General features: G+C 42.0%; 1 protein-coding gene across 4 annotated transcripts in view; it reads left to right on the top strand.

Moving 5' to 3' along the window:
• Positions 1-14721, top strand: part of LOC126240639 (caspase-1-like) — a 127416-nt gene that overhangs the window by 61769 nt on the left and 50926 nt on the right. For all 4 annotated transcript variants that reach the window (XM_049947940.1, XM_049947939.1, XM_049947942.1 and 1 more), the window contains exon 4: positions 7582-7757. In XM_049947940.1, the coding sequence (XP_049803897.1) occupies positions 7582-7757 (176 nt within the window). The remainder of the gene's footprint in view (positions 1-7581; positions 7758-14721) is intronic.

Here is a 14721-nt window from a genome sequence, read left to right on the forward strand (position 1 = left end):
CGCCGCCATCAGCGGATATAGTATGTTATCTGTTCAGATTCTCTCAGCTCTCTCCTCAGTCTCCAAGCTCTTTACCCTGTCCACTCTCTGGTCCACCGGATTCAGGACTGTCTGCACTTGCTCCACCTGGGGGGCGTCTCGGTGGCGTTCCTCTGGCTCTCGGGACACGTTGGTATCTGTGGAAATGAGGTGGCCGATATAGCGGCGAAGGTTGCAGTCTCTCTTTTTCGGCCAGCTATTCAATTGATTCCCTTCACCGATCTACGGAGCGTTTTATGTCGTCGAGTTGTTCTTTTATGGCACGCACATTGGTCGACACTTCCCCATAATAAATTGTGGGACGTGAAAGCTCTTCCTTGTGCTTGGACCTCTTCCTCCCGAAAGAGTTGTCGGGAGGAGGTGATTTTAGCTAGACTCCGGATAGGGCACTGTCTTTTTAGCCATCGACATCTTTTAAGCGGCGATCCTCCCCTGCTCTGTCCCCACTGCTCTCAGCTGTGGACGGTAAGACACCTTTTAATTGAGTGCCCCTATTTTACTCCGTTACGCGCCCGTCTACAGCTGTCGCCTGATATATCGTCAATTTTAGCAGATGACGCGCTCGGCCGATCGCGTTCTCGAGTTTATTAGTGCCAGCGAAATGACGTCAGTCATTTGAAGCTTTTTTTGGGGACCACCAACCCCTTTCTGTAGTGGATTTTTAAGCCTTCCTTCTGCTTTTAGTTTCTCCAATTTTTTGAGTTTCGTTCCCATTTCTGCTGCTTTCCATTTTCGGTTTTTACTGTTTCCTCAGTCACGGACTGGGCACTAATGACCATAGCAGTTTTGCGCCCTAAAAAAAAAAAAAAAAAAACCAAGCTCTGTGTCGTCAAGCCCACAACTCAGCCATGGAGTATTTCCTTCCACCCACATAGACAGGACGAGGTCCTTACTCGTCTTTGCATAGGCCACAGCCCTATGACACATGGATTCTTACTCCAGCGACAGAATCCTCCAGTGTGTGGTACTTGTGGCATGTAGATCGAGGTGCGGCACATTTTATTGGATTGCATTTTATTTACCGACCAGTGAACTGCGGTGGATTTGCCAGCGGATCTGCCATCTATTTTAACCGATATTCAAATGACTGTGATTCAAGTTTTAAAGTTTTGTGAATTTTGACTGGCTTATCCTCGTATTTTGTAAATGGTCAGCCAAACAAATTTCCCTGTGCTTTTCTTTTAGCTCTTCTGTGTTTTGTTTTCTCTGTGTTTTAATTTCTTGATTAGCTGTCTTCTCTCCTAATTGGTTTTAGTGCATGTGACAGTGCATGCCTTTAGTTCCTCTCCACATTTGTTTATTTTAATAAGCCTAAGGGTGCTGATGACATCGCTGTTGGACACACACACACACACACACACACACACACACACACACACACACATGTGTGTGTGCGCGCATGTCATTAACCCTATAATGCCTGTCTACTGCCGGGCATCTCCAGCTCTATTTTCGTTAACGATTTTGCCGTCTATTGCAGTTCTCCACGGACTTGTCTCCTTGAGTAGTGTCTTCAGCGATGTCTCAGTTGTCTTTACCTGTGGAGCATCTACATTCGCTTTCATTTATTTGAATTTCTGGTGGCGCAGTTGGTTTCTTCTACCATCATTACATCTTGAACCTGTTGCTCTTCCATTCATTGGAACTATGAAATTCCTGGGGCTCATGCTCGATAGGAAACTTTCTTAGTCCTCCCATATGTCTTACCTGGCAGCCTGCTGTACGCGGTCCTTCAGTGTCCTACATGTCCTCCGTGGTACTTCCTGGGGAGCAGATCAAACCATCCTCCTCCATTTGTACTGGTCCCTTGTCCGTTTGAAACTAGACTATGGGTGTTCCGTTTGTGCATCTGCACGCCTGTCCCTCTTACTCCATCTCAATACTATCCACCATTGTGGCATCCATTTGGGCAATGGCGGCTTTTACACTAGCCCAGTTGAGAGTCTGTAAGCAGAAGCTGCTGAACTACCGCTATCCTAACTCTGTGACTTTCTCCTCAGCAGATATACATGCCATTTGTCTGTCATGCATGGCCACCCTTCCCATGCCTCCTTCTTTGATGACTCCTTTGATCGCCAGTATGGTGCGCGTCCCTCTTGTCTGTTATGTCTTGGAATTCGCTCGTGGCTCTTCCTTCTGAAACTTAACTTCTGCTACCTACAACTTTCCTGATGGGTGTAAACCCTTCACCACCTTGGCTTCATGTTGACATCCCGTGTTCACCTTGGCCTTCAGTCACTTCCCAAGGACACTACTCCAGCGTCGCTCTATCACCTTTAGTTTCACAACCTTTGCACGGAACTTTGCAATAGTACCTCTGCATACGCTTATGGTTGTCGGATTGACTGTGGCGTTGGGTGTGCCTTCATCATTGGCAACAACGTTTTTCAGTCTCACCTTCCGGAACATTTACAGCAGAGCTGTTTTTCCTGTTCAGGCCGTGCAGTACGTCCGGCGACACAGGCTCTTCAATTTAATCATCTGCTCCAACTCTCTGTGTCCTTCAAAGCCTTGTGTGCTGTACACCATCCATTCCCTAGTGCAACAGGTCCAGGGAAGCTGCCACTGTGATGTTTATGTGGGTTGATGGTCATGCCAGTCTGAAGGAAACGAGCCTGCTAAGGCTGCAGTCCTTGTACCTCAGCCCTCTAGTTCTTATGTTTCCTCCAATGATCTCTTGTGTTGCCACCTGTCTGCAGGTGGCGTCACTTTGGCATCAACACTGGTCGTCTCTTCGTGGTAACAAGCCCCTCCCAGCAGCTTGGATGACCTTCTCTGGGCCCTCTCACTGTAAGGAGATCATCTTAGCTAGGTTGTGTATTGGTCACTGTCTTTTTAACCATTGCCATTTGTTAAGTGGTGCTACCCCAGCACTTTCTACTCATTGTGCTCAACCTTTGATGGTTTACCATTTCCTGATGGAATGCCCTTTTTTTAACCACTGATGTTCTCATTTGTGTTTGACGTCAGAGTTATTGGTTGTTACAGCGAATGACGAGTGGGCTGTAGACCGCGTTTTACTTTTTATCGATCATAGCAATAAGGCGAAGACCATGTAGTTTTTAGTTCATGACTTTCTTTTCTCTATAGTGTATTTTCTGGTCCTTTCTCAGAGTCCCTGTTTTTAGCTTTTTTTTCCTTCCATCGATTCAGATTAACGTGTAGTTGTTTTTAATTCCTCTCTTTGTTTTCATGTTCTACAATTTCTGACGTGGCTGCATAAGACCCTAGTTGTTTTTGCACTCTAAAACAAAACAGACAGACAGTCCACGCAGATGAAGCCAACCATAGGGAATAAGTTGGTTGTGACTTTGGTTTCCCAGGCAACATCCTGAGCATTTGTGTAGTGTCACAACCAGCACATTCAGTCAAAGTTACCTAAAATCCTGATGGCTCTCAAGCTGATGAGCCTATATACACTTATCTGGTCTGACTTGCAGAACCCTTTATGGAGTGTAAAGGGAAGGTACCCAGCAGAGAATGTTGTCCAGAGCATCCAGGCTATCCTGTTCTCTCTCTAGAATCAAGGTACAGTGTGCGAAAAATGCCATGGCCAATAGTTGCCATGGTCAGCTGGGTAAGCATGGGGAGAATGGCAGTGGTTGTGTTGGGGTGTGGAGGGGGGGGGGGTGTCGCTCAGAGCGCTGTAGCGGAAATGCCATCTCAAACTGAAGCCTACACTCATATTTTTACTAAATATTAAGTGGGTCCCTCCGTGCCCACACTTGCATGGTGACCATTCAAAAAGATTTGTCACATCTTCTTTGGTTAGTATCTAAAAGGAATTCTGCAGAAAATGCAGTGACTTATTTTTGTGTAGTTTGTTAACCATTTGTAACTTTCAGAGGAGAGTCAAGAGTGGGGAGTTAACCATTGTAACTTTCAGAGGAGAGTCAAGAGTGGGGAATTTCAAGTAAAACCTACACATTTCTCTTGTTAAATGTTAAAATTTGCTTCTTTCGACAAAACTCAGCAGAATTTTAGACAGTCTCACCTCACTAACATGCTGTGCAGACGCAGTTATGAGAGAATTCTGAAACTGTGGTTTATTAAGTGATGAAGTGAGGAAAAGTAAGGTCAGCATCTTACGAAAAAGCGCGTCCTTGGTACAAAATAAATGTATAATGACTTCACTTATGTTGTTCCAAAATCCATAGCATTTCTTTCACCAGCTGTTGATGTCCCTTAAAAATTACATTCTTTTATTGGAAAGTCTGTAGTCTGTAATCAGTGGAATAACACGGTACATAATGAGGTTTTACATAATAACTGTACAGCAAAAAACTCTCCTCTTTGTGTGCTGTCACTTGCCAAAATCTCATTTTGGTATTTCAACCATTTATGAAACATGGAGAATGTTACAGATATCTCACTCTGGTCTTATCGCTGGCGCGGTGCGATCGCAAATGAATTCACTATGTCAGATCAGTTTTCTCAAGATTGGTGACAGTTGGAGATGTCCAACCAAATCTAAAGAAAAATTCAATATGTTAGCTAAATTTCACATATTACATGTTATGTAATATGCACCAGAAGCAAACTCATAGTGACCCCTATTTTTCATTGCGAACATTTTCGAATTTTGTAAAATGTCTTACTTTCAATCCCAATAACTATGACCACTAATGAAATGATGGGCACATCATAATGACCCTGACATATAAAGCTACAAGTAAAGCAAAAATTATTATTATTTTTTTTTTTTTTTACCAAATAGTTTCTGTAAAATCATTCGAGAAAGATTGCAGGGCATGCATGTCGATTCTGTCATCGCTGACCAGCTGAGGGGTGGCAAAATGCTTGTTGGCCTCCCCTTCTGAACAAATGAATGAACTCGCCCAGCTCTTTGGATGGTGTCTGGTCATTGCGCATTGGCCACCATATCATGTGCGAGCTATAAAGAGTTGTCATTCTGTTGGTGTACCGAGGCACATCTGAATTTGCAATAATGAGATTGCAGTTGCAGCAACCAAGAAGGTTTGTGGTGAGAATTCACTGATTTGTGAGGGAGCCCTATGCACTCAGTTAAGTAACTGCTGCAGACAGCAATGGGTGTGTTGGAAAGAATGGCTGGAAATAAGTGAACTTTGGACAGTTAAACGGTCATGCTGACCGTGTCATACCTCCACCCATACACTCGCACAATTTTAGCTCGCTGTCATATAGGGACCTGTCGTGTAAGCCAAGGCTTCCTCTTCCATTATGCTGCACTCCAAAATGCCATTATGACAATGTGCCATATTTAAACTAAATGTTGTCTTAGTGCAGATAAGAGGGCATTAAATGGTTTCCTTGGAGACATGCCATCTGCCTGAAGCAGAAATTGGATGAGAGTAGAAAGCGTCTTTTTATGAGGAATTAGAGTCAGAACTGTCACCACACACACACACACACACACACACACACACACACACACACACACACACACACACACACACACAATTGGGTTGTATGAATAACAGACACTAGTAATAAATTTGCTAAGTTTTGGGATGGATGTTTTTAAAGATTACTACAGCAGAATTTTTACAGGCTGGTGAAAAACTGCTTTATTTAAAGTGGAAACATAAGGTTAATGTTAATAAAGTAAGTTAATATGTATTACAAAATAAAATATGATTATGTGTGTATTGTCTTATTCATAGCTGTCATTTTTCAGCAGCTGTAGTATATATTTAAAATAAAATTGTCTTCTAACGCACAGATTATTATTTTTTATTTCACTTTACCAGTTGCAAGAAATTAATTTGTGTTGGTTTAGCAGGTTACCTTCACAGAAACATAATGCCATAGCATTTCCAAAACTGTAAATATTGTATGTGATTATTGTAAGCGCAGATTGACAGATTGATAACTTACAGTAAATGAATTGCACCAGACGATCTGTGCTTACAGTAATCACATAGAATATGCGTGGTTTTGGGCACGTTGTGGCATTATGTTCCTGTGAGAAGATATTGGCGTGTGCTAAACCAATACTAATCTTCTGAAGATGATTAATTTGTTGAAAGCAGTAAAGGGAAATAAAAATGTCAGTGCAACTGATGACAATCTTATTCTGAGATTATATGTTTACTGATTTTAATGAACTGAACAAAAGCGTAACATGCGGCAGTGTACTGGTCAGTCACATAAGAGGTCTGTAAAAAGTATCCGACCTTTGGCCAGAAAAAATATTTCGAATACTTGACGGGATTGGGATCCTACTCCCCTTCCACACACTTAGCCCACCAATCCTTTCACTGCAGAAAACACCTCTGGAAGTCTTATTTTGGAATGGTGTTCAGATCCATCATCGTGTTCCTCATTATCTCTTCTCTACTCTCAAAACTGATCCTTTCAATGGCGTCTTCAATTTTGGAAACAACCAGAGGTTGCAAGGAGCCATGTCTGGAGATTAGGGAGGTTGGCGAACGGCTGTATTTCCATGTTTGGCCCAGAAATTTTGTATCAAGTGGGATGAGTGTGTGAGGGCATTGTCGTGATGTGGTTGCCAGTTTTTCGCCGCCCACGTGTCTGGTCTTTTGGGCCGAACTGCATCACCGAGTTGCCAGAGAACATCTTGTTAGTACTCCTTTGGCACTGTTTGTCCTTCTGGTGCGTGTTCTTGATGCACAGTTCCATGGACATCAAAGAAGACAGTTAGCATCACCTTGATTTTGCTTGGCATCTGCCACACTTTATTCGCCCTTGGAGGCTTGGGATGCTTCCATTGCAACGACTGTCTTTTTGTTTTTCGGTCATACCTGTACACCCATGACTTATCTCCAGTTATCTGTGTTCAGAAACCCAGGATCAGTGATGATGGTGTCCAGAAGGACCTGTGCAATGTCAAAATGGAGGTCTTTTTGTTATGGCAACAACAACTTGGGCACGAATTTCGCAGCCACTCAAATGCATGTTCAAATCATCACGCAAAGTTGCGTGTGCAGAATCTTTACTAACTCTGACCTCTTGGGCAATCTCTCGCACCGTCAAACGACAGCTGCACTCCGAGCATTTCGGGGCCTGCCAGAGCAATGGTCACTCTCCGCTGATTTGTGGCCATTTTTGAATAAGTTGAACCATTCCTTAATTTGTTTTACACCCATTGCATCTTCTCCACACATCTGCTGAATCTTATGAATTGTTTTGCTTTGAGAATCACCAAGCTTTTGACAAAATTTGATGCAGAATCTTTGCTCAACACGTTCAGCGATCTTCAAAGAATCGGTTATCTGACGAACACGTTGTGTAGCACCTCACTCAGCAACCGACAGGCAGCGACTGACATGCTGGAAGGTGGGGACAAAATTCATGCATGCGCATAAAGGTCTCTTCTTTACTGTGAACCATAGTGCCGCGCTGTCTCTATTTTGTGCGGGAAAATCAAAGGTTGAATACTTCTTAGACAGACCTCATAAGTCTGGAGTTCCATTATAACATAACCTTATACTAGCACAGCAGTAAATCTTTTTAGATCAGTGTAATGAATTTTAGTTTTTAAATAGTTATAATTGCTAATAATGTCAAAATGTGACTGATTTTTGTTTCCATATCCAGCTGCACGCTATGACCATAATGAATGTGACTGCTTTGTCATGGCTGTGCTGTCACATGGAGAGATGGGCATTTTGTATGCCAAGGACACAGCATACAAGCCTGAGTTTCTCTGGACACATTTCACTGCAGATAGGTGTCCCAGCTTAGCTGGAAAACCAAAATTATTCTTCATTCAGGTATGTCTTGACAAACAGGCATGTAATGTAGCTAGTACCAAATTATCAATACTATAGCCTAATAGTCCTGTCAACTGCTGTTTTTACCTGACTCTTGATGGGCTCTTATCATTGGAGACTACAGTTTTGTCTTCAGTTCTATAGGCATAAGATTCTATATTTGTTCTGTAGACATTGGAGCTTGCTTCCAGCATTGTCGGTTACACTGCAAGTATTTGTATTGTGAGACAATTCTAATTGGTGTCAGATCAATATAATTGTCATTTTTAAACTGGTGTGTACACCTCCATGTATTCCCTTCTGTCTGAAAATCAGAGTTAGCATCCCTTGGTGAGCACAAAAAATGGTGAGACCTCAGTATCATGCACAACCAATCTTGGATGTATGATTCTCGTGTGAAAAAATGTTACTGTGTATTGTATAGCAGAGATGTTGTCACCACATTATCCACCCCCCTCCTCTGAGTTCTCTTATCTTAAATTGTGTAGTGTACATTATTTGTGAGGTACACATTGACTGCTTTTTAAAATTAATGTATTTTAATTATCTTCCTTGGCAGATTGATGTACCATTTTAATTCCTGCCCCCCCCCCCCCCTCTCTCTCTCTCTCTCTCTCTCTTTCTTACACAAGGACTCTGTCATCTCTGGGTACTGAGACCTAACCTCTTGTAAATGTGTGTGTGTCTTGTGCTCAGCACGTCCTCTGTCATAAAATGATTAGATCTATACTTCAGAAAGCAGTACACTCTTTTATCTGTGACTGATAATAATTTAGGAAGTCTGGGTCAGTATAGTGTTTTTGTAAAGAACTGAGGTATTTAAGACTATGGGACGACTTTCTGGCACTGGCAGTTATACTTTTATTTCCCTTAGCTGCTGTTGCTGAAGTGAAGTGTTCACTTTTGGAAGTGTCTTACCCAGAAATTAGTTCGAATAATGTGCAGAATTTAGAAAATTTGCTATGTATTATTTCCTGCGTACATTACATCCGTTAAAAAGTTAATATTTTTAGATCTAGAGAAGGTTCTTTTATAGGCCTGCAGTTTTGTAAGATTTCCAGCCTGCTTTTAATGTTGTGGTTGCCAGTAATGATCTCAGAGTACAAATTCCATTATCATGATAAAGTTAACCTTTAATGGAACCCTACTCGTATTTGGTATACTGAGTGCACAACTTTAATCCTACTCATGGTTCAGTAGTATTGCAACAGCAGACTTAAGTTCTGTTGACAGGCACATGAATAAGACTGTAGACATTCACTAAGCTTTCGGACTATGTCCTGCTCCAGAGTTAGCTAGCACACATTGTATCAGTACTGCAACTCGACTGGAATGAGAGATTGTATTGGGTGTAATGGGTGAGGAGAGGGGAGGGGAGGGGAGAGTGACTGATGGCCAGGAGGGTAGGGCATCAAGTGTGTGGGGACGGAATGGGACATTGATGAGTTTGCTTTGGTACAGGCTGGCGAAGTTGGGTGTGGTGCACAGTTATGTGAAGTGATGGACTTGTATGGGGAGATGGAACCCAGGAGGACTTTGGATGCAGGATAAGTGAAGTGGGCATGGAGATTGGTTGGTGGGGATTTAGGTCAGGAAGATAGTGAGATTGAGGATTTGATGTGAAGGCAATGTCAAACCATGTGTTTCAGAGAGGGGGAGAATCCAGATGGCACAGGTTGTGAAACAGCCGTTGAATTAAAGCATGTTGTGCTAAGTAGCATATTTTGCCACTGGGTGGTTGAGTCTACTCTCAGGCACGTCTAGTTGTTGGTCACATCCACAGAAAAGGCAACACACGACATGAGTGCTTTCACAGGGGGCTGTGGCTCTGACAATATTGAATATGCCTGTGATGGGACTGGAACAGTATGTGTGGGGGGAGGGGGGGTGGGTGTATTGAAAAGATCTTGCACTTGTCTTCAGAGGGATATGACCTAAGTGGCAAGAGGTTTTAAGTAACTGTGGTATAAAAATATATAGCGGTTCCACCTGGTTTTATTTCTTCAGTTGTTTTACTGTGTTGCTACACTGGCTGAAAAATGGGGTTTGTAATTTGGGCACTAACTAAACTGTAAATAATGTAGCCGACAGGTACTTCTTTGCGTTTCACTGTAGTTTACTTTCACTTCGTTCAACCCCTCAATAATACACAGGTATATGGCCAGTGCACTATTGTTTAAACTTTCCATAAGCCCCATTAATAGTTTGCAGGCGAACATCCACATACTGCTAAAATAGTTTTCTGTTGAACATCTATGAGCAGTAAAAACATAATCGCGTAGTTCACAGACTTCAAATAAATTGAACAGTCACTGTCATTGCTTTAACACACGGCTTATTGGAGTAACACATATTTCACTGTTGTTGTTGTTGTTGTTGTTGTTGTTGTTGTGGTGGTGGTGGTCTTCAGTACTGAGACTGGTTTGATGCAGCTCTCCATGCTACTCTATCCTGTGCAAGCTTATTCATCTCCCAGTACCTACTGCAACCTACATCCTTCTGAATCTGCTTAGTGTATTGATCTCTTGGTCTCCCTCTACGATTTTTACCCTCCACACTGCCCTCCAATGCTAAATTTGTGATACCTTGATGCCTCAAAACATGTCCTACCAACCGATCCCTTCTTCTAGTCAAGTTGTGCCACAAACTTTTCTTCTCCCCAATTATATTCAATACCTCCTCATTAGTTATGTGATCTACCCATCTAATCTTCAGCATTCTTCTATAGTACAACATTTCAAAAGCTTCTATTCTCTTCTTTTCCAAACTATTTATCGTCCATGTTTCACTTTCATACATGGCCACACTCCATACAAATACTTTCAGTAACGACTTCCTGACACTTAAATGTATACTCAATGTTAACAAATTTCTCTTCTTCAGAAACGCTTTCCTTCCCATTGCCAGTCTACATTTTATATCTTCTCTACTTCGACCATCATCAGTTATTTTGCTCCCTAAATAGCAAAACTCCTTTACTACTTTAAGTGTCTCATTTCCTAATCTAATTCCCTCAGCATCACCCGACTTAATTCGACTACATTCCATTATCCTCATTTTGTTTTTGCTGATGTTCATCTTATATCCTCCTTTCAAGACGCTGTCCATTCCATTCAACTGCTCTTCCAAGTCCTTTGCTGTCTCTGACAGAATTACAATGTCTTTGGCGAACCTCAAAGTTTTTATTTCTTCTCCATGGATTTTAATACCTACTCCAAATTTATCTTTTGTTTCCTTCATTGCTTGCTCAATATAAAGATTAAATAACATCGGGGATAGGCTACAACCCTGTCTCACTCCCTTCCAACCACTGCTTCCCTTTCATGCCCCTCGACTCTTATAACTGCCATCTGCTTCCTGTACAAATTGTAAATAGCCTTTCGCTCCTTGTGTTTTACCCCTGCCACCTTCAGAATTTGAGAGAGAGTATTCCAGTCAACATTGTCAAAAGCTTTCTCTAAGTCTACAAATGCTAGAAACGTGGGTTTGCCTTTCCTTAATCTTTCTTCTAAGATAAGTTGTAAGGTCAGTATTGCCTCACATGTTCCAACATTCCTACGGAATCCAAACTGATCTTCCCCGAGGTCGGCTTCTACCAGTTTTTCATTTCATCTGTAAAGAATTCGCGTTAGTATTTTGCAGCTGTGACTTACTAAACTGATAGTTCGATAATTTTCACATCTGTCAACACCTACCTTCTTTTGGATTGGAATTATTATATTCTTCTTGAAGTCTGAGGGTATTTAACCTGACTCATACATCTTGCTCACCAGATGGTAGAGTTTTGTCAGGACTGGCTCTTCCAAGGGAGCCGGCCGGAGTGGCCGTGAGGTTCTAGGCTCAACAGTCTGGAACCGGGCGACCGCTATGGGTGCAGGTTCGAATCCTGCCTCTGGCATGGATGTGTGTGATGTCCTTAGGTTAGTTAGTTTTAATTAGTTCTAAGTTCTAGGCGACTGATGACCTCAGAATTTAAGTCGCATAGTGCTCAGAGCCATTTGAACCATTTTTTTTTCTTCCAAGGCCATCAGTAGTTCTATTGGAATGTTGTCTACTCCCGGGGCCTTGTTTCGACTCAAGTCTTTCAGTGCTCTGTCAAACTCTTCACGCAGTATCGTATCTCCCATTTCATCTTCATCTACATCCTCTTCCATTTCCATAATATTGTCCTAAAGTACATCGCCCTTGTATAGACCCTCTATATACTCCTTCCACCTTTCTGCTTTCCCCTCTTTGCTTAGAACTGGGTTTCCATCTGAGCTCTTGATATTCATACAAGTGGCTCTCTTTTCTCCAAAGGTCTCTTTAATTTTCCTGTAGGAAGTATCTATCTTACCCCTAGTGAGATAAGCCTCTACATCCTTACATTTATCCTCTAGCCATCCCAGCGTAGCCATTTTGTACTTCCTATCACTCTCACTTTTGAGATGTTTGTATTCCTTTTTTCTTGCTTCATTTACTGGATTTTTATATTTTCTCCTTTCATCAATTAAATTCAATATTTCTTCTGTTACTCATGATTTCTACTAGCTCTCGTTTTTTACCTACTTGATCCTCTGCTGCCTTCACTACTTCATCCCTCAGAGCTATCCATTCTTCTTCTACTGTATTTCTTTCCCCCATTCCTGTCAATTGTTCCCTTATGCTCTCCCTGAAACTCTGTACAACCTCTGGTGGTGGCGCAGTGGTTAGACACTGGACACGCATTCGGGAGGACGACGGTTCAATCCCGCGTCCGGCCATCCTGATTTAGGTTTTCCGTGATTTCCCTAAATCGCTCCAGGCAAATGCCGGAATGGTTCCTATCAAAGGGCACGGCCGACTTCCTTCCCCATCCTTCCCTAATCTGATGAGACCGATGACCTCGCTGTCTGGTCTCCTTCCCCCAACAAAACCAACCAACCAACCTCTGGTTTAGTCAGTTTATTCATGTGCCACCTCCTTAAATCCCCACCATTTTGCAGTTTCTTCAGTTTTAATCTACAGTTCATAACCAATAGATTGTGGTCAGAGTCCACATCTGTCCCTGGAAATGCCTTAAAATTTAAAAACTGGTTCCAAAATTTCTGTCTTACCATTATATAATCTATCTGATACCTTCTAGTATCTCCAGCATTCTTCCATGTATACAATCTTCTTTTATGATTCTTGGCCCAAGTGTTAGCTATGATTAAGTTATGCTCTGTGCAAAATTCTACCATATGGCTTCCTCTTTCATTTCTTACCCCCAATCCATATTCACCTTCTATGTTTCCTTCTCTCCCTTTTCCTACTCTTGAATTCCAGTCACCTATGACTATTAAATTTTCGTCTCCCTTCACCACCCGAATAATTTCTTTTATCTTGTCATACATTTCATCAATTTCTATATCATCTGCAGAGCTAGTTGGCATATAAACTTGTACTACCGTAGTAGACGTGGGCTTCGTGTCTATCTTTGCCACAATAATGCATTCACTATGCTGTTTGTAGTAGCTTACCCGTACTCCTATTTTTTTATGCATTATTAAACCTACTCCTGCATTACCCCTATATGATTTTGTATTTATAACCCTGTACTCACCTGTTCCTCCTGCCACCGAACTTCACTAAATCCCACTATATCTAACTTTAACCTATCAATTTCCCTTTTTAAATTTTCTAACCTACCTGCCCGATTAGGGGTTCTGACATTCCACGCTCCCATCCGTAGAACGCCAGTTTTCTTTCTGCTGATAACGACATCCTCTTGAGTAGTCCCTGCTGGGAGATCCGAATGGGGGACTATTTTACCTCCGGAATATTTTACCCAAGACGACGCCATCATCATTTAACCATACAGTAAAGCTGCATGCTCCTGGGGAAAAATTACTGCTGTAGTTTCCCCTTGCTTTCAACCGTTCGCAGTACCAGCACAGCAAGGCCTTTTAGGTTAGTGTTACAAGGCCAGATCAGTCAATCATCCAGACTGTTGCCCCTGAAACTACTGCAAAGGCTGCTGCCCCTCTTCAGGAACCACACGTTTGCCTGGCCTCTCAACAGACACCCCTCCGTTGTGGCTGCACCTACGGTACGGCCATCTGTATCGCTGAGGCACGCAAGCCTCCCCACCAACGGCAAGGTCCATGGTTCAAGGGGAGAAAAATATAGAGATGTGGTATTGTAATGTTTTGTGGTGTAGAGCAAACGTCTGCATGTCCCCCCCCCCCCCCCCCCTCCTCAATGTGTTTATGAGAGAAATGCTAGATAAATTTGCAAGTGCATTGAAGCTGCCAGTAAGTGATGTATTAGTTCTATGTTCATCTGCAGATAAAATTTATATAAGACAGTGTGATTAATTTCCTCCAGTTTATTCAGGTCTTCAAACCCTTGTGTGTATCTAAGTACTTCTGCATGAGACTGTTTCCTGCATTATATAACTTTTGTATTCTGGTTTCCCAAAAGATTAACAGTGTGTCAAAATATAGCTCCACAAAATAAAAAGAAAGAATTTCGTCCCTACAAAATATTCTAAAGTGCACTCTAAACACTTAGCTGCAGAATGCTTTGATAGTGATGCATTGGCACCCAATACAGTGTGTTTGTAAGATAATAAATTGGAACAAATATTTGACAATATGAATTAGTGCAATAGAAAACCTAAAAAAATATTAGTGGCTGTCAAATAAATAAAGCAGGTCGTGTAAATTTCTTATTTACAGTAACAATTTCATTGCTACAAATGCGTCCCCCCCCCCCTCCCCATGATGCTTCGGCGCCCAATACAATGTCATTGTGAAGTAATTAATTCGACAGCATGAATAAATGTAATAGAAAACCTAAAAAGGTATTGTTGGCTGTCACTTCTTTTCCCGCAACAGCAAAAACGTAAGTAAAGTGGCACTGAGCTATGATACTGTGGAGGAAAAGCACAATACTCATGCTCTTCACAGCTTTAAAACTATTTGTTCCAGGTATAAAATCGTTAAAATGTCTATAAAATGTG

Source organism: Schistocerca nitens, chromosome 1, assembly GCF_023898315.1.
Source record: "Schistocerca nitens isolate TAMUIC-IGC-003100 chromosome 1, iqSchNite1.1, whole genome shotgun sequence".
Taxonomy (NCBI): domain Eukaryota; kingdom Metazoa; phylum Arthropoda; class Insecta; order Orthoptera; family Acrididae; genus Schistocerca; species Schistocerca nitens.